General features: G+C 57.5%; 5 protein-coding genes across 6 annotated transcripts in view; 3 read left to right on the forward strand and 2 right to left on the reverse strand.

The window, feature by feature from the left end:
* The window catches only part of LOC107215188 (membrane primary amine oxidase-like), a 6,678-nt gene extending 3,034 nt beyond the window's left edge, over positions 1 to 3,644 (forward strand). The window contains exons 1-5 of one of the 2 annotated variants that reach the window (XM_015651206.3): positions 43 to 217; positions 350 to 950; positions 1,893 to 2,178; positions 2,394 to 2,523; positions 3,037 to 3,644. In XM_015651206.3, coding sequence (XP_015506692.1) covers positions 167 to 217; positions 350 to 950; positions 1,893 to 2,178; positions 2,394 to 2,523; positions 3,037 to 3,321 — 1,353 coding nt within the window. In that variant the 5' untranslated portion in view covers positions 43 to 166 and the 3' untranslated portion in view covers positions 3,322 to 3,644. Of the gene's footprint in view, positions 1 to 42; positions 218 to 349; positions 951 to 1,892; positions 2,179 to 2,393; positions 2,524 to 3,036 lie in introns of those variants that run through there. The other variant, XM_015651207.3, reaches the window with a different exon arrangement.
* A 615-nt stretch (positions 3,645 to 4,259) lies between these two features.
* LOC107215179 (membrane primary amine oxidase-like) lies at positions 4,260 to 8,452 on the forward strand. Its single transcript, XM_015651186.3, has 4 exons — positions 4,260 to 6,231; positions 6,330 to 6,615; positions 7,270 to 7,399; positions 7,545 to 8,452. The coding sequence occupies exons 1-4, from the start codon at positions 4,455 to 4,457 to the stop codon at positions 7,845 to 7,847; spliced, it is 2,496 nt and encodes an 831-aa protein (XP_015506672.1). The 5' UTR covers positions 4,260 to 4,454; the 3' UTR covers positions 7,848 to 8,452.
* Positions 8,453 to 11,418: 2,966 nt separating this feature from the next.
* G6PC (glucose-6-phosphatase catalytic subunit) lies at positions 11,419 to 14,253 on the forward strand. The gene is made up of 5 exons (XM_015651209.1): positions 11,419 to 11,713; positions 12,212 to 12,321; positions 12,619 to 12,727; positions 12,936 to 13,051; positions 13,140 to 14,253. The coding sequence occupies exons 1-5, from the start codon at positions 11,484 to 11,486 to the stop codon at positions 13,649 to 13,651; spliced, it is 1,077 nt and encodes a 358-aa protein (XP_015506695.1). The 5' UTR covers positions 11,419 to 11,483; the 3' UTR covers positions 13,652 to 14,253.
* Positions 14,254 to 15,696: 1,443 nt separating this feature from the next.
* On the reverse strand, positions 15,697 to 20,183 carry LOC107215192 (alanyl-tRNA editing protein Aarsd1-like). The gene is made up of 12 exons (XM_015651211.3): positions 20,056 to 20,183; positions 19,868 to 19,990; positions 19,628 to 19,787; positions 19,157 to 19,214; positions 18,647 to 18,803; positions 18,440 to 18,556; positions 17,702 to 17,832; positions 17,469 to 17,535; positions 17,190 to 17,281; positions 16,676 to 16,730; positions 16,043 to 16,137; positions 15,697 to 15,919 (listed from the first exon to the last, which is right to left on the reverse strand). The coding sequence occupies exons 1-12, from the start codon at positions 20,092 to 20,094 to the stop codon at positions 15,784 to 15,786; spliced, it is 1,230 nt and encodes a 409-aa protein (XP_015506697.1). The 5' UTR covers positions 20,095 to 20,183; the 3' UTR covers positions 15,697 to 15,783.
* A 125-nt stretch (positions 20,184 to 20,308) lies between these two features.
* Positions 20,309 to 22,436, reverse strand: PTGES3L (prostaglandin E synthase 3 like). The gene is made up of 7 exons (XM_015651234.1): positions 22,396 to 22,436; positions 21,908 to 22,021; positions 21,718 to 21,784; positions 21,332 to 21,430; positions 20,896 to 20,985; positions 20,738 to 20,791; positions 20,309 to 20,508 (listed from the first exon to the last, which is right to left on the reverse strand). Exons 1-7 carry the CDS (start codon positions 22,401 to 22,403, stop codon positions 20,500 to 20,502), a joined length of 441 nt encoding a protein of 146 aa, XP_015506720.1. The 5' UTR covers positions 22,404 to 22,436; the 3' UTR covers positions 20,309 to 20,499.
* Between the last annotated feature and the right edge of the window lie 6 nt (positions 22,437 to 22,442).

Consider the following 22,442-nt stretch of genomic DNA (forward strand, 5'->3'; position numbering starts at 1 on the left):
TGGATTCCAGTCTGGAGATCGGGTCACCTGGTTTGTCCTGTTTCAGAACGTGAGTGGATTCTTTGTGCACCCGGTGGGGCTGGAGGTGCTGGTGGATCACAGCAGCCTGGACATCTCGCAGTGGGCCGTGAGCAGGGTCTTCTACAACGGGCAGTACTACAGGGACATGGCTCAGCTGGAGAGCGCGTACGTGCAGGGTCGGATCAGCGTGGAGAAGGTGAGGAAGGCGCCGTGGGATGGGGATTTCTCGTCCATGAAGCCTCGAGCTGCTCCGGCCGCGCTGTTCCCGGTGCAGTTTGAGGCGCAGGGTCCCCGCTACAGCGTGAGGAACAACCACGTGCTGTTCCAGGGCTGGAGCTTTGCCTTTGGGATGAGCGTGAGCGCAGGCCTGCGGCTGTTTGACATCCGGCACAGGGGGGAGAGGGTTGCCTACGAAATCAGCGTCCAGGAGGCGCTGTCAGTGTACGGCTCCAACTGCCCGGCAGGGATGTCCACGCGCTACATGGACGGGAGCTTTGGCCTGGGCCGCTACACCTCCCCCTTGGTGCGAGGGGTGGACTGCCCGTACTCGGCCACCTACGTGGACACGCACTCTCTGTCCGCCAGCCTGAGGCCCAAGAGGAGGAAGGCTTCGCTCTGCATCTTTGAGCAGAACCTGGGCTCCCCTCTGAGGCGCCACTACTCCAACTTGCAGTCGCTCTACTACGGGGGGCTGGTCAACTCGGCTCTGGTCATTCGCTCCATTGCCACCGTGGGCAACTATGACTACGTGTGGGACTTCATCTTCTACCAGAACGGGGCCATGGAGGGCAAGGTGCAGGCCACGGGCTACCCGAGCTCCTCCTTTCTTCACGGGGATGGCCTGAGATACGGCAATAGGCTTTGGGAGCACACCCTGGGTACGATCCACACCCATTTTGTCAACTATAAGGTGGACTTGGATGTGGGAGGTAGGTCTGGATCTTGTCTCTCCTTTTTGAAATGTTCTCCATATACTTTTTGACTGAAAATACTTTACTTTTCTGGTGGTTATACAGGTTTTTCTTTCCACTTGTGGGTCAGGATATGCTTGCAGTGGGTGGTGGCAGAACTGCAGGAACAGGGAGAAGGCAGATGAAAACAGACTGTTACTGTTAACACTGCTGGGGAGGTGTGGGCTTAGAAGTTTGGTTCATGTGAGAAAAAGAAAGGAAATGAGCTTGGCTGTGCATGGGTCTTCTTCTGTGGGGTTCAAACCTTCACAGATGGGCACAGGTTCAGCTCTGAAATGACTTTTATGGAAGCTGAGAACTCGTATGTTAAAGGAAGGGAACACAGAGGGGCTCCATGGTGGGACAGGCAGGAGGTGCTGAGCAATAACCCCTCTGCCAGAACTGCACAGGCACTGGCCATCAAATGCTCTCAGCAGCCTTTTTCCACCTTGTCCCCAGATCTATTTGCTCCTGTGCTGCTCCTGTTGCTCTGAACCTTGGGCCCACGTCTGTTCTTTGTGGCAGGGACTGAGAACAGCACAGCACTGCTCTTGTCTGTGATGTGCAAATGTGTGCAGCACCTGGGCTCTGCAGGATGAGCAGTAACAAAGCTCTGCTCTAGTTAATTAGACTATGCTTGCATGGGAAGCAAACCTGTTCTTCTGTCTTGGGGTGAGGCTCATCTCTTGTCGTGTCTGCTGCAGAGTGGTGTTGCCCGGTTTGGATGAGTGTCCAGACATAGATCAATACATGGGGCTGCCACAGCACGTGGAGCTGCAGAGCAGCTGCTGCTCCTGGGCAGGATGTGTGCTCAGAGCCCAGGGTGCAGGGAGGGAGAACAGGGAGACCAGGCACTGTGATGTCCTTGGGGAATAGGGGACTGTGGGGACTCTCCTCAGTGACTTTGTTTTGGCTTCACAGGGGTGAAAAACTCCCTCGTGGCCCATGACATGGCATTCGAGATGACACGGGCTCCCTGGAGCCCAGAGCAGCAGATAGAGCGGCCACGACTCACCAAGAAAGTCCTGGACACAGAAGACCAGGCTGCCTTCCGGCTCCAGTCCAAGATGCCCAGATACGTCTACTTCGCGGCCAACAGCAAAAACAAGTGGGGCCACCAGCGTGGGTACAGGATCCAGATCACCAGTTTTGCAGGGGACCACATCCCTGAAGCCAGCTCCATGGAGAGGGCCATCAGCTGGGCAAGGTCAGGCTGTTCTGGCTGGTGTGGCAGGTTCTCAGAGACCCCCTCAGCCCTGCCAGCTGGGAAGGCACTGCTGGATGTCCCTTGATGGGAGGCATAGGGAAGCACTCCTCTGGGGTTGCTCCATTGGAGCAGGCCTGTGCTCTGCAAGCTTTCAGGAGATGATTTAGCTCTGCCCTGCCTCGAGGGGCTGCTCCCATCTCTTTTCTTGTCCTCAGGTACCAGCTGGCCGTCACCCGGCGGAAGGAGGAGGAGCCCACCAGCACCAGCATCTACAACCAGAATGACCCCTGGACACCCACTGTCGCCTTTGCTGACTTCATCAACAACGAGACCATCACCAACGAGGTAAGCTGGGGTCCCTGGGCTGGAATGTAACACCCAGCCCCAGGCTCAGTGGGAACCCCAAGGAGCAGAGAGAGTCCAGCACAGCCCCTGGGACAATGGGCCCAGCTGTGAGAGCAGCAGCCCAGAGGAAAGTGGGTTTGAGCATCCCCTTTCCTGTGTGTCTGCTTGGTACTTTGGTCAGAGAGCACAGAGAGTGTGAGCCGAGCAGAAGTTTGTTTCTCCCTGTGGAGAAATGCTGGCAAAACATTATGAAAATCTCTGTGAGGGCATGGAGGTCAAGGCAAGGGCCCTTCCATGTGTGGATATCTGCAGCCATGGCTGTGGCAGGGCTTTGGGGAAGGGAGAAGTCCTTTCCCTGGAGAGGGGAGATTGGTGTGTGGGAACGTGGCCAGCTGGTGCCCATTGGGCTCCCTTTCCTTCTCTTCTGTCACTCCCCACCATCTCATGTGTATTTTGGTCACTGCTGCTGCAGCTCCTGAAGTAACCCTGGGCTTGTGGCTCTTCTCTGCCTAGGACCTGGTTGCCTGGATAACTGCTGGCTTCCTTCACATTCCACACTCTGAGGATATTCCCAACACCGTGACCGTGGGAAACTCGGTCGGTTTTCTCCTGAGACCCTACAATTACTACGACCTGGACCCCTCTATATACTCCCACGATGGTGTGTTTTTCACCAGCGAGCAGGACTTCACAGCATGTGAAATCAACCCTCTTGCCTGCTTGCCCAAAGCTGCCTCTTGTTTGCCAAACTTCCCCCCATTCACTTACGATGGTTTTCAAAATATGAGCAGGCTTTAATGCTATGGGACGGTGGAGATGTGTCAGAGACACCAGGCTGACTGTTCTGTCTCTGATTTTCAGCTTTTTAGTGAAGTTGTCTCAGTTTTCAGTTGTCTAATGACTTCACATTTTATTGTTGCTTTTGAAATAGTGCTCTTGAAAAGGGAAGCATGATTTTCTTAGCATGATGTGAGATGGAAGTCTACGTTACCTGTTAATTCCTGAATTTGAGTCTGTCACCAGAGGAAAGTGAGGAGAAAATCCTGTTCCTCTGCTGTAGAAGCAAGTGCTGTGTAGTGCATATCTCAGGTTAAAATAATGAAAATGGTGCTGGTCCAATGCTCTCAAGTGTCTCGTTCTTAAATTTACAGCAGTGTTTCCTGGGTGTGATGCTGGTCTCTGGTTTCCTGTGCCCACAAACCAGCCCAGCAGTGTGGCTCTGGGTGTTTGTCAGGGCACGGGGCTCTCCAGCTGGAGGGCAGGAGGGACAAGCTGGGGTGTGCCCCAGGGCTCAGGGGTGTGGACTGAGGTGGGCACGGGCACCAAGCCCCATTGCTGTTAGGGGGAGGCTGGGTCATGGCCAGGACTGGGAGGGTTGTGGCTCTCAGGCCCTCAGTGCTGGGAACAAGGGAGGGATCCAGACAGGACCTTGCAGGAAGGGGTCTCATGGCCGCTGGGGATGCAGCATGGCCAGTGCCACTCCCTGTTTGCCAGGATGCTGGCTGGGCTCTGGTGCCCCTGTTCCCCTCCTCACAGCCCCACCTGTGCTAGGATGTAACCCAGGATCACTGGGCACCTTTGCAGAGTGACAAAATGCTGTCCCCTCCATCCCAGCTGCAGGACCATGGGGATGCTGGCAGCAGCAGGCAGTGCTGCTTGGTGATGGCAGGGCTGTGTCAGGATGGGCAGTGGTGCTGTGTTTAGCTCTGCTCTGCATGGGGAAGGTTTGTCTCTACAGCCACTGCTGCCTGCCCAGCATCTGTGGGGTTAAGAGAAGAGGGCAGATGTGCTTTTTTCCCCTAAAAGACTGGATCCATCCTCCCCAAGCTCTGCAGTGTAGGATCTGGAACCAGAGGGGAAGGACAGATGTACAAACATTGAGCTTACTTAAAATTATGATCCTCTAGGGAAGCAGAGCAAAGTTGCCTTTTATGGTTCCCAGCAAATCCTGGCAATGTGTGAGAACGTCCCCTTGCACCCTCCCTGCGAGTTCCTCCAGGCTGTTCCCTGCTGAGAAAACAGGGGAGGAAAATAAACCCGAGCCAACCCAGCCCCTTGTTCTGGTGAGTCGCAGGGAGGGTTCCGCAGCTGGAAACGCGTCCTGCCAGGCTGTGGGAGCACTCAGTGCCCCAGCAGGCATGAGCCTGAAAACCGTGCTCATCCTCCTTGGTCTGGCGCTAGCCACAATATTCGCTTTGGTCTGCGTGCTGCTGACCAGAGAAAGGACCCCCAGAACCTGCCAGCACCTGCCCCCGCAGCAGGAGGAGATGGAGGACGGCCAGAGCCTGGTGTTTGCTGACCTGACAGCCGAGGAGCTGTCACAGGTGGTGCGGTACCTGCAGGGACACCTCGGGGTGCCGCTGGTTGAGGCCTCCCGCGCCAAACCCTCGGACAACTGCATCGCCTCGGTGGATGTGCAGGTGCCCGGCAAGGCAGAGGTGCTGCGGTTCCTGGACGGCGCGGGGGCTCGTCCCCGCCGAGAGGCGCTGGCTGTGCTGTACTTTGGGAACCAGCCAGACCCCAACATCACCGAGTACGTGGTGGGGCCGCTGCCGACGCCGGCGTACCACCGAGACGTGACGGTGCAGAAGTACGGGGGGAAGGTGCCGTACCACCGCAGACCCGTTACCGGCAAGGAGTACACGGACATCAACGCCCTCATTCAGAGGGAGCTGAAAAAGGCACCGCGCTTCCTCGCTGCGTGCTGTGAGTCTGACGGGACCAGCCTGGTCGTCCTCACCACGGCCCCTCGGGGCTTCAAGTCTGGTGACCGTGTGACCTGGTTTGTTCTTTTCCACAACGTGGCTGGCACCGGCTATTACCTGTCTCCAGTGGGGCTGGAGGTGCTGGTGGACCACGGGGACCTCCACGTCTCCCGGTGGCAGCTGCGCCAAGTCTTCTACAACGGCCGGTACTTTGCCAGCACGGGGGATCTGGAACAGGAGTTTGTGGCCGGTACTCTGGAGGTTGTCAGGCTCAAGCAGCCCCAGGCTGATGCAGTGCTGGGCTCAATGAAGCCCCGGCGCCCACCTGGGTCCCCGGGCCCACTGCAGTTTGAGCCCCAGGGTCCCCGCTACAGCGTCAGGGGCAACCACATCACCTTCCAGGGCTGGAGCATCGCCTTCGGCATGAACCCCAACACTGGCCCGCGCCTCTTTGACATCAGGTTCCGTGGGGAGAGGATTGTCTACGAGCTGAGTCTGCAGGAAGCCTTAGCCCTGTACGGCTCCAACTGCCCCGGGGGCATGTCCACCCGCTACCTCGACGGCAGCTTTGGCATCGGCAGGTTTGCCTACGAGCTGGTCCGGGGCCTGGACTGCCCCTACACAGCGACCTACGTGGACCGGCACTACCTGGCAGAGGCAGATACTCCCAAAACCAACCAAAACTCACTCTGTATTTTTGAACATGACTCTGCTGTCCCTCTGAGGCGCCACTTCTCTGACTCACAGTCCTTGTACTACGGCGGGCTGCGGAAAAGCGCGCTGGTCATCCGTACCATCTCCACACTCATTAATTATGACTACATCTGGGACTTCATGTTCCACGGCAACGGGGCCGTGGAGGTCCGGGTGCATGCCACTGGCTACATCAGCACCTCCTTCTTCCATGGCCGAGGCACTGACTATGGCAACAGGGTTGGGCCCCACACGCTGGGGACGATGCACCTCCACCACATCCACTACAAGGTGGACCTGGATGTTGACGGTAGGTCTGGCCAGCTTTGTGCATGGCTGTGGCTTGCTGTGGCCAGAGGCTCTGCCTGGGGTGCAGAGCTTGAGAGGGTTTTTTCTTCTGCTTCACAGGGCAGCTGAACTCCCTGGAGACCCAGGATATGGAGTATGAGTTTGTCAAAGATCCCTGGAGCACACAGAACACCATTGAGCGGCCATACCTCCGCAGGCAAAGGCTGGAGAAGGAGGATGAGGCAGCGTTCCCACTCAATGTCCCCATGCCCCGCTACCTCTCCTTTGTCAGCCCCAATCCCAACAAGTGGGAGCACCCACGCAGCTACCGGATCCAGATCATCAGCTTTGCTGGGAAGCACCTGCCCACCAACAGCTCCATGGAACGCTCCATCAGCTGGGGCAGGTGGGTGTCAGAGCTGTGGAGCTGCTTCTGGTGGAGGGAGGCTGTCAGGGAAGGGTTAAACAGCAAACACACATAGCTTTTGGCTCTGAAATTTCCTTGAGATGTTGCTCAATAACATCTGCTTGTGGTAGTTCACAGGCAGGAATCTGACCTCACGTCAGACTAATTTAGAGCAGCCCCATGTGTTTTTCCCTTTGAGGGGAAGTAGGCTGCAGAACAAATTCCTAAGGGAAGCACTGGCATCACCAGGTTGTGATATCTTCCCATGAGGACAGAACACCTTTTGGAAAATGCTTGGGGTAAGCACAGACCAGTCTCACTGGTGAATTGATGGAGCTCATGCTGGGGACGGCTGTGTGGGGGAGAAGTAGCTGTGGCTTAAGGGAGTGCACTGGGCATTGAGTGGCAATGTTTGCACCTGGATCCATTCATGTTTCCCAGCCACAGGCAGCAAGGGATCCCCTGCAAAGCTGGAAGATGCTGGGGCTGCTGCCCATTACAGCTCTCCCAGCCCTTTCCCTCCCTGCCCCAGGGCAGACCAGGGATGCATCCAGCCCCAGTTTGTCAGTGCATCCCAGCTGGCAGTGCCATGGCTGGCCTGTGCTGGGCAGGGACAGGGACAGGGACAAGCCCCTCTGGTCCCTGTGCTGGCAGGTACCAGCTGGCCGTCACCCGGCGGAAGGAGGAGGAGCCCACCAGCACCAGCATCTACAACCAGAATGACCCCTGGACTCCCACTGTCGCCTTTGCTGACTTCATCAACAACGAGACCATCACCAACGAGGTAAGCTGGGGTCCCTGGGCTGCAGAGAAGCTGAACTTTGTGGGGGCCATCCTGGACAGAAGCTGCACCTGTCCCAGAGTCAGACTGAGCAGCTGCCAGGCTGGCAGAGTCCTGCTCAGCCCGACACATGTTCCTCTTCTCCCAGGACTTGGTTGCCTGGATCACTGTGGGGTTCCTGCACGTCCCTCACGCTGAAGACATCCCCAACACGGTGACTGTGGGGAATGGTGTCGGCTTTTTCCTGAGGCCCTACAACTACTTCAACGAGGATCCCTCGGTGGATTCATCTGACAGTGTCTACTTCAGCAGTGAACAGGATGTTGGGGCCTGTGGGGTCAATCCCCTTGCCTGCCTGTCCTCTGCCACTGCCTGTGCCCCCCACCTGCCCCCCTTCCACTTTGGGGGCTTCCTCAACCTCAGCCTGGCACCGCCTTTTGGTGGGCTCTGATGGGCCAGGGGGTGCTGCTGGCTCTCGGGTGGGTGCTCAGAGGGTCTCTGTCCCACAGCAGGACCTGCCCTCCCTGCCCAGGGTGTCACGTGCTCAGGGTCAGGTTTTGGGAGAAGCTCAGTTCTTGTTTCAGCGCTGCAGCTCTGCCAAAGAAGGACTCAAAACCTCTGAAAAACAAGCCCTGGGAGTGATTTCATTCTTTCATCCTGGATGTCACCCTGTGTACTGTGACATGCCCACAGCTGCTCCCCTCCTCTGGGATGGGGCTTCCACCACCTCATCATTGGTGTACCCAGGGTGACAGTGCTGGCCAAGGCTGCCCACAGCACAAAGCTGCAGCTGCCCTAGGAGCTGAGGTTTTGTACCATGGAGGGCTGTGGTGTTGCTGTGGACCTGCCATGGGATGCCCAAACATCCTCCCAGCCACGCAGCCATTGCAGCATCAAGGCCCCTGTGCCCAGGCACTGCCAGGCTCTGCCTGCTGCTGCCAGCTCTGCAGATGGAGATGCACTGGGCTCGCTGGGAGGCTGCTGGAGCTCGTGGCTGGGCTGTCCCATGTCTGCCTTTCCCAATAAACAGGCACTCGAGTGTTTTTCCTGAACAAACTCAAGTAGCTCACAGGTGCTGCTCTGTCTCCTGTGGCAGGGGCCAGACCCCAGCACAGCTGATGCTGTGGGAACTGCTGCCCTGCTGGGGATGGTCCTGGCTCAGCTCTGTGGGGGTCCAAGGGATGTGGGGCCACCCCAGGGCCTGGTGTGGCTGTGTGAGTGTGTCCTGGCAATGCTCCTGGACCCTGGTACTGGCAGGAGACTCCTGCCAGGGAATATGGAGCAACTGATGGAGTTAATGTTTAACAGTTGTTCTGAGCTGCGTTAATTAGTTCTGGGCTTGGCTGCTGCCCAATGTGCTCAGCCCCCCTGTGTGGGGACCCTTGATTCTACACCCCTGGCTGCATGTGCAGCTCTGGGCTGCAGGATCCCACAGCCCAGAGCCCATCCCCACCATGCCAGGCTGGGATGGGGACACCAAGGAGCTTGGTGAGGCCAGTGCCAGCCCTGGCACATGGCTAAGCACTCACCAAAGTGTCCCTGGGGGCATGGTGGCTATCCATCCTCTCTAACCCCTTGCTGTAGTGGATGGGTCTGTGCAGAACGTGCTGTGAGGGGCTTGAGCAGCTCTACTGCCATGTGCCCCTGGGAGCCAGCTCAGCTTGCTGCAGCACACGGGAGAGGTGATGGGAGGAGAGGGCAGCTCAGGCCATGGCTCAGTGAGAGGTTGCAGCGGTCCCTGAGTGCCCTGGGGTGACAGCAGGGGCTGTGCCCAGTGGCTCCTGCCAGGAGCAGTGTGAGAGGGAGGTCGTGTCCAGCCAGCTCCCTGCCCGACACCGCGTGCCCACATGTGCGGTGCTGCCTGGACTCTGCTCGTGCCCTGACGCAGTGACCACGCTGCCACAGCACAGCCTGCACCTTGCAGCTGTCTGGGAACATTCTGGACCAAACACTGGCACTGCACATGGCACAGCACCCACTGGTGCTGCACTGGCCAGAGCTGCACACAGAACCTTGGGAATCACGGGCACAGCGTGTCCCAGAGCCAGCTGCTGCCCTCACACAGCTCCTGGGCTGGGAGCTGCTCCTGGGCTTGCTGTGCACAGACCCAGGGCAGAAATTGGGTTCTCCCAGCCTGGCCCCGCTCCTTCCCTGGGAAAGCCATCCAGTTTAAAGTGCACATGCCCAGGGTGCTGCTGGCAGGGCTGCAGAGCACAGGGGCTGAGCTGGACCCTGAGCAATTGTCAGAGCAGCCAGGATGCAGAACCCTGCAGTGCCTGGGCAGCTTCAGCTCCTGCCCTGCCCTGCCCCAGATCCACACAGTGACTTTGGGGCTGGGCATTCACCCACAGGGCAGGCCATGGAGCAGTGCTGGGACCGTGTCCACCCTGGCACCTCTGGCACAGTCCTGAGCAGTGCCATGTGCTCCTGGCACTGCACAGCAGGGCTGAGCCACTCTGTCCCCTGTGCTGGGAGGGAGGAGGTGACTGCTTCCATCCTGCTTCCTGCCCTCTCCCCACTCTGGCCCCAGTTTTCCTGCAGTGATTTTTTCCATCCCCCAACACCTTTTGCCCCATTTTCCGCTGTGAAATCTCCAGTGAAGGATTTATTGCTGATGGTTTCAAAATATTTTTGGAACGGAAGCCAAGTCTGTTGCATTCCTTCACGCTGGCCAAAACCACTCTCAGTTGACGACCCTGGAATGAGCTGTTGGGGAATTTGCTTTTCAAGAGCAATTCCATTTCTGTGCAAACTTCTGTTTTGTTGGGATGTTTTGCAGGTCAGGAGCTCAGTCCAGGGTCTGGGACCACCTTCCTTGGGTGCAGCAAGGCCAGGCTGGATAGGACATGCCTGCAGCAGGGCTGAGTCTGTGGCCTTTGCCTGCTTGTCTCACAGGGCACCCATGCCCATATCCCAGGGAGCGAGGTCTGCTGGTGTTTTGCCTGTCAGTCCCCATGGCTCCCTGGGCTCTGCATGGGCAGAGGGGCAGGATGGGGCCTGAAAGTGCTGCTGTTTGTCAGCAGGACTCACTACTGGACACAGCTCTCACAGAGGCAAACAACACAGGGCAGGGGTTCAAGGATCCTGACGTGAATTTTCTCAGGGGGGAGATAAGTGATGCATTTCACTGGCTGTTGATCATTAATGCCTCGCTGCCTGTTCAGCTGTGGTGGGTGCTGGCTGGGCACCCTGTGCTGCTGCTGCAGGGCTGTGTGTCCATGCTCTGGCAGCTGTGGAGGATAAAGCTGCAGGGCCAGGGACAGCAGAGTGCAGCTGGGGTGGAGGGGACGCCATGGGCACTGCAGGATGAGCTGTGTGTTTGTGTCTGTACCTACAGCTGGGTCTGATGGGGCAGGAGGGGTTAACCCAGTGGAGCAGTGCTGGGAGGAGAAGTGCTGTCCCTTTTGCAAGGGTCCTTTAGCCCCCACACTAGAGATCAGAAGAACATGGCTGGCAGCCAGGAGCATCCCAGGCCTGGCTCTCTGGGACTGCAGGAATCTCCAGGAATGGCTTTGAAAGTTTCCCATTATGCAAAGCCCTGTTTAAATTAGCCTGGCAAATGAGGAGGGGGGTGGGCAGTCTGCCCTCCGCTCCATGCAGCCACTCCATGCTCCTGGACATCCTTGCCATGCTCTGGGGTGGTTCACAGGGGGATGGCAGAGAGACCAGAGCAATTGTCAGCCCTGGACATGGCAGCTCTGCAGGACTGTCACACACACAGAGTAATGGAGCAAGGGCTGTGGTTCAGTCAGAGCTGAACTGTTGTGTTGGATAGCTGGAGAAGCCAGGCCTGCAGGATCCCCCTGAGTGAGGGGATGGGGCAGGGCAGGGGATGCTGCTGGAGCTGGAGCACCCTGCACTCCACGTGCCCTCAAAGCCTGTTTTCCCCTTTTACGTAAGTTGTTCCAAACATGTTTGTTACAACCCCCTGGTGATGTACCTTTGGAAAGAGTGGTTTTGGGTCCAAAGATCAGTGCTGGGACAGTGACCTGCCCGCTGCAAACAAGACCCTGCAGAGTATAAAACCCCAGTGGCACAGTGGAGTACGGGACAGGCAGAGCCACGCCAAGGGCAGCAGCAGAGGAGGATGGAGGCCAACATGAACCTCCTGCATGATGCAGGCATCAGGACAACACACTGGCTGCAGCAGCGCTTCCAGGGCTCCCAGGACTGGTTCCTCTTCATCTCTTACGCTGCTGATCTCAGGAATGCTTTTTTTGTCCTCTTCCCCATCTGGTTCCACTTCAGTGAAGCAGTGGGCATCAGACTCATCTGGGTGGCTGTAATTGGAGACTGGCTCAACCTCGTCTTCAAGTGGTAAGTGCCCCCAGCCAACACTCCCACTGTGTGTTGGCACACCTGGACTAATGTGGGCTGGATGAGTGCTCTCAGCCCCAGTGCCAGAGCAGAACAAACAGCAGAGTTCAGCCCCAGCTGAGCAGTGACAGTGGTCACTCCTTCCCAAGCCATGCAGCAACAGCTCCCCCCTTTCCAGAGCCAAGCAGAGACGGAGCCTCTGCACCTCCCTTCAGCCACAGCCAGGGCTGTGGTGCTGAGCAGGGGGATCTTCACAGAGCCCCTCTCTACAAGAGGTCATATTGACTTGCTTCCAGGAAGTTCTTGCTCTTCCCCTCAGGGCTGGGGATGGGGACACAGACAGGCAGTGCCAGCTGTCAGAACCAAGCAATCAGCTGGGTGCTGTGTCTGTCAGAATGCCCTGGACCACTTGTGGGTCCTTTGCTACCTCCATCTCCCAGGGCAGATCTAAAGCTGCAGCTGTGCCCAGACCTCCCTAGATCCCTTCTTTCTTTTCAGGATCCTCTTTGGGGAGAGACCATACTGGTGGGTCCTTGACACAGACTATTATGGCAACAACTCCGCACCAGAGATCCAGCAGTTCCCGCTCACCTGCGAGACTGGTCCCGGTAGGGTTCCCCAAGCCATGGTACAGCCAGGGGCAGGGGGTGACCTGCCCTTGCAAACGGGGGGTGCTGGCCTGGCCAGGGCTGTTGCTGGCAGCCTGCAGGCAGCACATGCCCCTGGACAGCTCTGGAAGGAGGCCCTTACTGCTGAGCTCCTGGGGACACTGGCTGTGCCTGCAGGGGAAGGAGGCAGGGCAGCCCCTGCACAGAGCAGACCTTGACCCTTGGTGGCTCAGCACAGCTGCCTGTGCTCGGCTCTGGCCCATGCAGAGTCTGACCTGGGTCTCTCTTCTTGCCCAGGAAGCCCATCTGGCCATGCCATGGGTGCAGCAGGCGTGTACTATGTCATGGTGACGGCTTTCCTCTCTGCTGCTGGAGGAGAAAAGCAGTCAAGGACATTCAGATACTGGTAAGTTGTGTTCCAAAACCACCTGTTCTAGGCAGAGGCAGCTCCCAGCACTGACAGGCACAGCCAAGCCCATCAAGGCACAAGGCTGTGGCCTGGCAGCACTCCAGGTTGGGTCTACATGGGGGCAGGCTCAGCAGCCAGACGTTTGGAGTACATGATGGCAGTGCAATCTGGCCCTGGCACTGACATGGCCACTTGTCCCTCCCAGGGTGCTGTGGACAGTGCTTTGGATTGGGTTCTGGGCAGTTCAGGTCTGTGTCTGCATGTCCCGAGTCTTCATTGCTGCTCACTTCCCCCACCAGGTGATTGCAGGGGTTTTCTCAGGTGAGTGCATCAGACCCCCTTCCCTTGCCCTGCAGCACCACTGTGCTGGACTGCAGTACCCACAGCACTGACCAATCCTCCCTGGCAGGGATGGCTGTGGCCAAGACCTTCCAGCATGTCCAGTGCATCTACAATGCCAGCTTCCAACGGTACCTGGGCATCACCGTCTTCCTCTTCAGCTTCACCCTGGGTTTCTACCTGCTGCTCTGGACATTTGGCGTGGACCTGCTCTGGACGCTGGAGAAGGCACAGAAGTGGTGCAGCCACCCTGAGTGGGTCCACATTGACACCACTCCCTTTGCCAGCCTCCTCCGTAACCTGGGCATCCTCTTTGGGCTGGGGCTGGCCCTCAACTCCCACATGTACCAGGAGAGCTCCCGGTTAAAGCAGGGCCAGCAGCTGCCCTTCCGCCTGGGCTGCATCGCTGCCTCCCTCCTCATCCTCCACATCTTCGATGCCTTCAAGCCACCCTCCCACGTGCAGCTCCTCTTCTACGCCCTCTCCTTCTGCAAGAGCGCGGCCGTGCCGCTGGCTACTGTCGGCCTCATCCCCTACTGCCTCTCCCAGCTCCTGGCCACACAGGACAAAAAGGCTGCCTAAGGCAGGCAGACACCCCAGCCCTGGGCTCAGGGACAGCTGCCAGGCCCTGGCTGCACCTCAGCCGCTCTCTGCTTCCCGCTGAATCTGCACGGGCTGGTTCTGCCCTGGGAGGAGACCACGGAGGCTGGGCTGGTGCTGCTGCCGGGTGGCTCCCACAACACGGACACACAGTGGCAGCCACGCTGCTCTCATGGCTGGTGGCACAGAGAGCCCTGCGTGCCCAGGACTCCCCTGCCGTCCCTCTGGCACCCACAGCTGGGGGTCACCTGCCCAGGACCCAGCAGCAGCAGCGGGAGGTCCTGCACTCCCTTGCAGCTCGTGGGGACAGGCCACCTCCATGCTGCAGGGCTGGGGACAGCACCACTGCGAGCAGGGTTCTCTCCTCGGCTGAAGAGCAGCTCTGTGACAGGAATGGGCAGACACTGTGACATGGAGAGACCCCCCAGGCCTGGGACGTTTGGTGCTCACCTGTGTGCGAGGCAGTGCAGGGTGCACACACCCATGTGTGTACATGTGTAACACACACCTGTGCACACAGGACATGGGGTGGGGTTGTGCACAGGAGGGATTTTATTAAAGCTGAACATTGTTTAGGCTGGTGAGTTTGAGTGTCCTGCTGGCCAGTGCCATGGGGTGGGGGATCAGCTCCTGGATGTGGCATGGCCTGCAGATGGTAAAGGACATTTCTCCTGGGTGCTGAAGATCCTCAACACCTGCAGAACATCCTCAAGCCACTGGGAAGGATAGTGCCTAGTGCCCTGGGTCTCTGCCTTTTGCCCTGAGGTGCAGTTGAACACTGACAGCACAGTGAGGCCAACGAGCTGCTTTTTGTGCTGTTTATCCAAGGCTTCTGGGTGCACTTTGTGCCAGGAACAAACTTGTGTCACCTCACTGCTCACAGAAACAAGCTCAGCTTTGAGACCAACTGGCTCAGCTGGGGCTGTGCTGAGCCCCCAGGGTGTTGAGGACAGAACTGGCATTTGGCTGTGGTGTGGGGTTGGGGTCATGCCCCTCCCTCCTCAGTACCCCAGCCCAGTGCTCACTGCAACAGGAAATCCTGTGGGCTCAACCTGCATCCTCTGAGCTGTGCAGGCAGTACAGCCCTGTTTACTTTCTCAGCAAACATCCTCAGTCTGAGACAGTCCAAAATAGATAGGGAGGTGCAGGTACTTTCTTCCTGCCAGACTGTGTGCATGTGTAGGATTTCTCCCAAAGCACCAGCCCCTGCAGCTCTGACCCCACACCCAGTTCCAGGCCCCAGTGGTGGTTCCTGTGTTCTGACACCATCCCAAGAGCTCAGCCAAGGCTGTGGCCATGCAGCACAACCAGGGCTGGGAACCCCGTCTGCTGGGGCTGCTCCCATCTCCTTGCCCACGGCAGATTAACTTCCCCTAGGATGGAGGTTTCTTTTATTCTGTTTCTCTGTGTATTACCAACATTTGGAATAAACCTGTCATTCCATTTCTAGCAAGGGGAAGGGTAAATTCTCAAATTACCTGTTGTGCCCTGTTGTGACTCCACATCTTCCAGAGGAGACTGCAGCAGCTCCAGGGCCTGCCTGGGCAAGGAAGGTGAGCGGAGGGAACACCAGGGACAGAGCTGCCTGATCCCAAGGGAGTTTACAGTTTCATCATCCTGAGAAACTACTGGTGGTCAAAAAATGACCAATAACAAGTGCACCCCATCAGGAGAAAGCAGTTGGTACATGGTGGGGAATGATCTCCTGCCTGTGGGGCAGCTGCTCTCCTCTCCAGCTACTCCCTGCCCTTACCCAGCCCAAGGTGTCTGGGAGGACCAGCTGCCTCTTCCTTGAGCATTCGTGCCAAGCAACTCCTCCTCAGCAACTGGCACAAAGCCAAATGCCCCAAAGTACTGCCAGCAAGAAGCCCTTTCTGGGTTTAGGAACCCTACAAAGTGGTTAACTAAGGGCTACTTTAATCCCTGTCCTGAGTAATGAGCCCTTGCAGCAAAGCATTGATGGCAGATCCCCTCCCCAATTCTGTGAGCACCAAACCCGCCCACGCAGAGCATGTGCACACCAGCTGTTGGGTTCAGGTCTTTATTCTCTGGTAGAGAAGCTCATGGGGCCTATGCAAACAAAGGGAAGACAAACCTACTTTGAGAATTGTTTCTTATGCTCCAGGGTTTTGATTGCTAATGAATTCCTGGAGCAGAGCTTGCACTTCTCCTCGCCGGCTCATCTTGGCTGCCTTGCCCTGGAAGCGGCCACGCTTCCCAGCTCCTTTCCCACCCAGCAGTTCTGCCACCCTGCAGCAACAACACCACAGGCTGGAGCCCAACCTGCTCCAGACAGCACACACAGATCTGTGCCTGGCTGCTCAGTCTGCAACATCAGAATTCTAACTCAAGTTAAATCACAAAACACGTTACCTGGGACCTAAATTTTCAACTGCTTCAACAGGTCCAGCTAGAAGGAAGAGTCCTGCTTCTTTTTCATCTCCCACAGTCAGGAATAGCAGGGTTTCCTGTGGACAGAGATGGGCCTTGTTCCAGATAAATCAGTGCCATCCTCATCCAAGAAGAGGACAGACATTGGCCACAGGACACAAACAGCAAACTGACAATTTGGAAGTCTATGTGCACTACTGAGACAACTTGAGAAAAGTAAAAGGGAAGTGGCATTGAACTTTTTGTGCTCGGTCATGTGCTGTTGGGACAGAACAATACTGGAGTATCCCAAGTTAAAAGGATACAGTTGGCAGTTGAATTAGGTGATTGTGACTGAAACCTTCTGTTCTTTCTATTCTACTCCTGCCTATCCTAACCTGTTTCTACTCTGTACAACTCTTGGGGGCTAAGGCTCTTCCTCAGTGCTCTGAATTCTCACTGCTGGGGACTGCCCTACAGACTGCAGCTGCTGGGGACAGGTCACCTCAGGTACCTGTCAAAGGAACCAGAGCTCCAGATCATGACTGTGTGAGGAACAGCAGCCTGGCCAGTCCCTGTCTGTGTATAATGGGTGAAAAACCAGTGGTGTCAGTTTAGTCTTCATCAGTGACTCACCTCTGTCCCAATCTCATTAGCAATGATGTTCATAAATTCAGAATCACCCTCTTTCCTGTATGGATGGATAAAAAAACACTTCAGAAAGAAGCAAAACCCCCCCTCCAGAGTACAAAATCTCAATCAGAAACCAAGTGCCTGATCAGGGATTTTGGCTTCTTGCTCTTATTTGTCTATCTATGTAAATTCTCACTGGACACTCCTGTGGACATGTTAAGAATTATGTTATCTTTAAGAAACAGAGCTCCCTGGTTTTATTTGAAAATATCAAGTGCAGAGGGAATTAGATGGACACATTAGATGGATTAATTTCTCAAAACCAGAAGAATTGAGTGACTGAATTATGAACAAATTCCTTTAATCACACAACTTTGCAGTAGGCCAAGGCAGTTTAATATTCTATTTATTTGTTTACATTCTTCCTTGAGAAAACAAACTGCACAGATGTGAGAGATCCAACTGTCACAAAATGTGTGGGATATTGTTGCCCCCTCCTCCCTGAGCTCCCCCATACCTGTGCAATACAAACAGCTGCTTTGGAGCAGGTTTGCTCTTGAAGTCCCGGGCTATCAAAACAGCAATGTCTCTAAGCAGGTTCAGGTTATTCTGAAAGAAAAGCAACTGAACTGTACTGCAGCTGGAGCAGTCAGTGTGAACACAGCTGTGTTCCCAGAGGTTTGAGCAACTTCCATAATATCCACAAAAATGGAAGCCAATGATTTGACTCCCAGTTACCACAGCTAAAGGTCTACAGGAAATAGTGACAACCCACTTTTCCCAGCCATTCTTGTACCTTCTGGAGCAGTTTCACAGAGCTCTGCAGTCTCTTCACAGCTTCTACGTGCTCACCTGGCCCATTTCTGAAAGAAATGGGAGATTTTGGATCACTGTTCTGAAGGACAAAGGAAGGATTTCCTGAAGGAGCAAAACAGGCATCATACACAGCCCCACAATATGTACCCTGAGGCTTATGTGGTATCTCTCAGGAGGAAGAGTGAAGATTAACAGAAGTGGAAAGGGAATTACTTGAGCAGGGAGGTTAGAGCCTTCTCAGTACTGTGGCTTTGTTCGATTGACTTCAGCACTCTGTTTCCCGCCAAGAAAACCAAGTTGGTTTTGTTCTTTTTCCCTTTTTCCACGCCAAGGAGTTTAATAACCTTAAAAAGAAAATCAACCTGGTCACAACAGCATTTTGGTAATTCACACAGGTGATCATTTCCTACCAGATTATGCCTTGTGGAGAATTCTGACTGTCTGCTAGTGAAAATAAATTGATTAAAATCAGCCATAAGGTCAACATACAAGAAAAAAAGGATAGTGGTACAGTGGAATTTATGCAATTTTCTAGCAATGAGATGCACTCTATATAGGGCATCTGGATGTCTCTGCTGGGAAATAGACTCCAACCAATAACTGAGAAACTACAAATACTTAAAGGCAGGTCTAGGATTCTATCACCATTTCCCTGCACAGAAAATTTCTCATCCACAATGAACACTCAAAAATATGAGAGCTTTAAGCAGAGGGAACAAGGCCAACACCCCTGGCAGTGCAAAAACGTCACTGCTGCACACAGGGCTGAGTTTTGCAGCAAGGAAACAAAAGCACCTGAGGTTCCCAGCCTGTGTGTGACCCTCCCTCAGCCTGAGGCTGCTGCCACCTTCCTCATCAGCACAGTCTTGAGCAGCCTGTGGATCCCACAGACTCTGGCTGTACTCCATGTGGAGTGTGGCTCCCAGAGGCAGCCCAGCTGCAGCCACCCACCTGGAGGTCACTCAGGTTGCTGACATGAGTCCCACAGCACAGGTTGGAGTCGATGCCTTTGATGTCCACCACACGCACTGGCCCTACGTGGTCATCAGGCAGCCCCCGGCTCCTCACCTGGCAGAGGAGAAGAGTGACAAAGAAGGTGACATCTGTGCTCAGTTATTCTGGTCCCACAAATCCCATCAGTTCTCTCCCACCACTCACTGTTTCAACTTCAGGGTCATCTGCAGCCAGTTCCCTCACTGTTACAGGAACCCTGTCCCGGATTTTCTCGTTCAGGCTCCTCTCCAGGGCCTCGACCTGCTCAGCTGTCACTGAGGGGGTGTCCAGCTCAATGACACTTCGCTGACGGCCCAGCTCCCTGCACCAAGGAAGAACATCAGCTGCTGTAGCTGAGACCAGCTGGGGGTCCCTTGGTGCAGAACCAGAATTCCACTGCTGGGAATGTGGTGACTGAAACAAAACAGACTTCCCTCCTCTTAGTGTTGTGTTCAGAGCACCAGATGGAAACCAAACACTTAAGGAGGACAAGACAGAGCCAACACTTTGTACAGGTTCTCTCCAGGTTAGTCAGCTCTCCCACAACATCTGAGCTCAAGTGAAATGTCCAAATTGCTTTTGGCGTTTCAGTGTTCAGGCTCTGTGTGGGGCAGCATGGTGGCACGTGCCAAAGAAGAGAACACTGGGGTCAAAAGGAACCTTTATCCTGCTCACCATGAAGTTGTCTTGAATCCAAACATCTGTTCTGCAATGGCACTGATGAGATGCTGTCCTGGAAGAGATGTGCAAGCACTAGCTCTGAGTGGCACTGGTATTTTCAGTCAGGCTGTGTCATTCCTGTTGACACTCTCCAGGACAGGCGAGTGCTGGGTGCTGAGGGGCTCCTGCCAGTGCTCAGCAGCAGCAAGGACACAGCTCTGGCCTCTCGAGCCTCGGCTCCTGGCAGCACTGCAGCACTCACTGGGGGCTGCAAAGCAGGTTCAATTTCCCTTCCAAACCTGTTTTCGTTGCGTTTGTTTACACGCCAAGGAGAGGTCGCAGAGGGGCACCTGCTGCTCTCGGTACTCCCGGGAACAGACTGTGCTCACAGAGCTGTCGGGTTTCTCCCTACCCTGACCAGGGAGGGGACGGGCCGGGCGCTGACCGCCCCCCGCCCCATCGGCGCCCCCCGCTACCGGCACGGACCTGAATGCTGCTGCATGTGGTCAAAGCGGCGCTCCCAGTCCAGCGACAGCAGCACTTCAGCGCCCGGTTCCAGCGCGGCCGGCACGAAATGCACGGCCTCGGAGCCCCGCCGGGTCACGCGGAGCACCGGCACGTCCCCGATGAGGCCGCGGTCATCCGGCTGCGGACACGGGACATCAGCGCCTGCAGCGCCTGCATCGGCCCCGGCCCGGCCCCCGCCCGGCCCAGCCCGGCCCGTACCTGCCCGCCGCCCTCGGGGAAGAGGATGGTGTCCTCCAGCACCACCTGGAACCCGCGCACCGGCTCCCCGCCGCCCTCGGGCCGCAGTTCCGCCGCCCGGCACGACACCACCCTGGTGGTGAACTGAGACAGAGACCGTGAGGGCCCGCCCGGGCCTGCCCCGCGCCCCGGCCCCGGCCCGACGCTACCTGCCGGGCCCAGCTGTCCCGCTGGCACCGGAACACCATCACGACCGTTCGGTACAAGCGAGCCGGGACTGGCGGCGAGGGCGGCCCCGGAGGGACAGGGACCGGCGGTGGCGGCCGCCGTACCGCGAGGGGGCGGGGCCTGCACGGTGAGGCGCGGGCGCGCTCCCGCCGGCGCCGCGCGCTCCCGCGGCCGGGGGCGCTGAGCGGCTCCCGGGGCCCGGTGCGGCGGCGGCCCGAGCGCACGGCACACGGCTGCGGCAGTTCACGTTTATTGCCCCGTGCCCCGCCAGGGTAACCGGCTACGGGAGACCGGACCGCGCCCGCCGCGCAGGGTCGGCAGCGCTGCCCGCGGTGACGCACGAGCTGAGGCGGCCCCGCTCCCTCGGAGGATCCTGCCCGCGCTGCTCCTCGGTGCCCGCCGCCCGTGCACCGGCTGCCTGGGCCTCAGTCATCCTGCGGGAGGGAGGAGCGAGGTGCCAGGGACTGGGCCGAGACCGGGCCAGCCCCGCTCGCAGCGGGTGGAACCAGCCAGTTGCCCCGGGGAGCGTTTCCACGCCGGCTCCAGGACAGGCTGCCCGAGGGGTGCAGCGGGAGGTGCTGCCGGTGCTCCGGAGGCGGCGGAAGGCTGAGGCTGGATTGTGCTCGGCAGGGCATCAGGAAGCAGCTGGCCGGTGGTACTTACATCCAGGTCATCCATGGCTGGTGGGGGGGCTTTTTCTGTCACCTTCTCCAGCATCTGGGTGAGAAACAAACGGCTGGATTCCCAAATGCCTGGCGTACCCCCATCCCACACACCCATACGATGTGCCCCAGGATCCTGAGGCTCGTGGCCCAGCTCACCTCTGCGTACTGTTCCACCATGGCCCTCTCCACCTCCTCGTCCCCTTCCCAGTCTCGCCAGTTGTCGAAGTCAACGGAGAGCCAGGCTGGCTGTGGGCACAAAGAGCATCCCCTGAGAGCGGGCGGCAGCACTGCAGGGACCTGCAGCCCAGAGACAGCTCCTGTGCAGGCAAGGAGCCTGCTCAGACTGGAGAGGGGCAGGAAGCAGGAGTCCCTGGTCACCGATCCTGCTCCTTAGTGTGTCAAGGAAAAGGTATGCCACATCCTTCCTGGAGGGCAGAAGTCTGTGAACTAGTGGTGATTATCAGGATGGGCTTTTTGGGAGCTCCTGTCTTGGGGTCCCCTGTGTGTGTTCTGGGGGCAGGTTGGTTCCTAGGAGCCACGAGATGCTGAGTGGGGATAGCACACACACTGAGGCACCAGGCACCACACACACTTTGATGTTCTCCTTGGTGATGCGCGGCCAGGCCACTTTCTCCTTCCACTTCCTCATAAAGCAGGTGATGGAGCGGTCAGAGCGCTTCTCCCGTGAGTCCTGCCAAGAGATCAGGGGTGCCTCAGTGTCTGCCAGGCTCCCCTCTGCACAGGGTTAAAGCTCAGCCCTGCGCAGGCTGAGGGGTCACAGAACCAGACAGGTTGTTTCTGGCTCAAGGCAGCACCGTGAGTATCAGCCCCAGGGCTGGGGCTCTCCGGCTCAGCCCACTGAAGCTCTCAGGATGGGCAGGTTCCATGTTAAATAGTGCTGCTCAAGACTGCACAGATCACCTCTGACTCTGAGCCTGACAGAAGCTGTCAGAGAAGTTTGTTGGCAGAAAACCTCACCTTGGAGTTGACCCTGGCGTACAGATTGATCTCATTGTAGAACTCCACACCATCTGCATTTTTGCAACTGCCAAAACATTTTAACAACCATGCTTAGGAGTGAGCCGAGGCCACACGTGCTGTCGTCTCAGAGTCCTCCCGGTCCTCTGGCGCACCCCCGGAGCAGGTCGGCAGGGCAGTGGCAGCTCACCTGAACACCAGCCGGTGATCCTCGACGTCAACCTTCACATCCGTGCTGTCCTCGACACAGAACTCCAGGTACACGTACCGCGGCCGGTCGTACCACAGTGTCTTCGCAGGCTGCCTTGGGGAGGAGCAGAGCAGCGGGTGTCACCAGCGGGTGTCACCGGTGCCCAGCGGCGCTCGGCAGGGCCGGCACGGGGGGCGGGGGCGAGCCACGGGCACGCGTTGCCCGTTCGGACACGGGGCTGGCAGTGGGAGCCGGGCGGGTGCCGACCGGGCTGTGGCGGTGGACACCGGCTCCGTGACGCTCCCCTCACACGCCCCCGGCCGGGCAGTCGGCGGGGCCCGGCCGGCCCGTGTCCGCTCCCCTCTGCCTGGCCCGGCGCCGCTCCCCGCTGCTCCATGTCCGAGGGTCCTGTCGGGTGGTGCCTCGGCCGGGCACCGAGCGCCGTGCGTGGGTTACGGGCGCTGCCTGTCCCGTCCGGCCGTGCTCACCTCGCCATGGCGGTGCCGACCCCGCCCCGCGCTATTTCGGGCCGGGG

This window comes from Parus major, chromosome 27, assembly GCF_001522545.3.
Source record: "Parus major isolate Abel chromosome 27, Parus_major1.1, whole genome shotgun sequence".
NCBI lineage: Eukaryota > Metazoa > Chordata > Aves > Passeriformes > Paridae > Parus > Parus major.

Bases quoted from the DNA above. Each gene is read 5' to 3' on its own strand.
- LOC107215179 (XM_015651186.3), top strand. From the start codon at position 4,455: ATGGTTCCCAGCAAATCCTGGCAATGTGTGAGAACGTCCCCTTGCACC. The intron at 6,232-6,329 runs GTAGGTCTGGCC...TCTGCTTCACAG, and splicing joins GGTGGACCTGGATGTTGACG to GGCAGCTGAACTCCCTGGAG. The intron at 6,616-7,269 runs GTGGGTGTCAGA...CTGTGCTGGCAG, and splicing joins CGCTCCATCAGCTGGGGCAG to GTACCAGCTGGCCGTCACCC.
- G6PC (XM_015651209.1), top strand. From the start codon at position 11,484: ATGGAGGCCAACATGAACCTCCTGCATGATGCAGGCATCAGGACAACA. The intron at 11,714-12,211 runs GTAAGTGCCCCC...CTTTCTTTTCAG, and splicing joins CTCAACCTCGTCTTCAAGTG to GATCCTCTTTGGGGAGAGAC. The intron at 12,322-12,618 runs GTAGGGTTCCCC...CTTCTTGCCCAG, and splicing joins CACCTGCGAGACTGGTCCCG to GAAGCCCATCTGGCCATGCC.
- LOC107215192 (XM_015651211.3), bottom strand. From the start codon at position 20,094: ATGGTGTTCCGGTGCCAGCGGGACAGCTGGGCCCGGCAG. The intron at 19,991-20,055 runs GTAGCGTCGGGC...TCTCTGTCTCAG, and splicing joins GGGACAGCTGGGCCCGGCAG to TTCACCACCAGGGTGGTGTC. The intron at 16,731-17,189 runs GTATGGGGGAGC...CCATCCATACAG, and splicing joins CAGCTGTTTGTATTGCACAG to GAAAGAGGGTGATTCTGAAT.
- PTGES3L (XM_015651234.1), bottom strand. The intron at 21,431-21,717 runs GTGAGGTTTTCT...ATCTCTTGGCAG, and splicing joins ACGCCAGGGTCAACTCCAAG to GACTCACGGGAGAAGCGCTC. The intron at 20,986-21,331 runs GTGTGTGTGGTG...TTGTGCCCACAG, and splicing joins TCACCAAGGAGAACATCAAA to CCAGCCTGGCTCTCCGTTGA.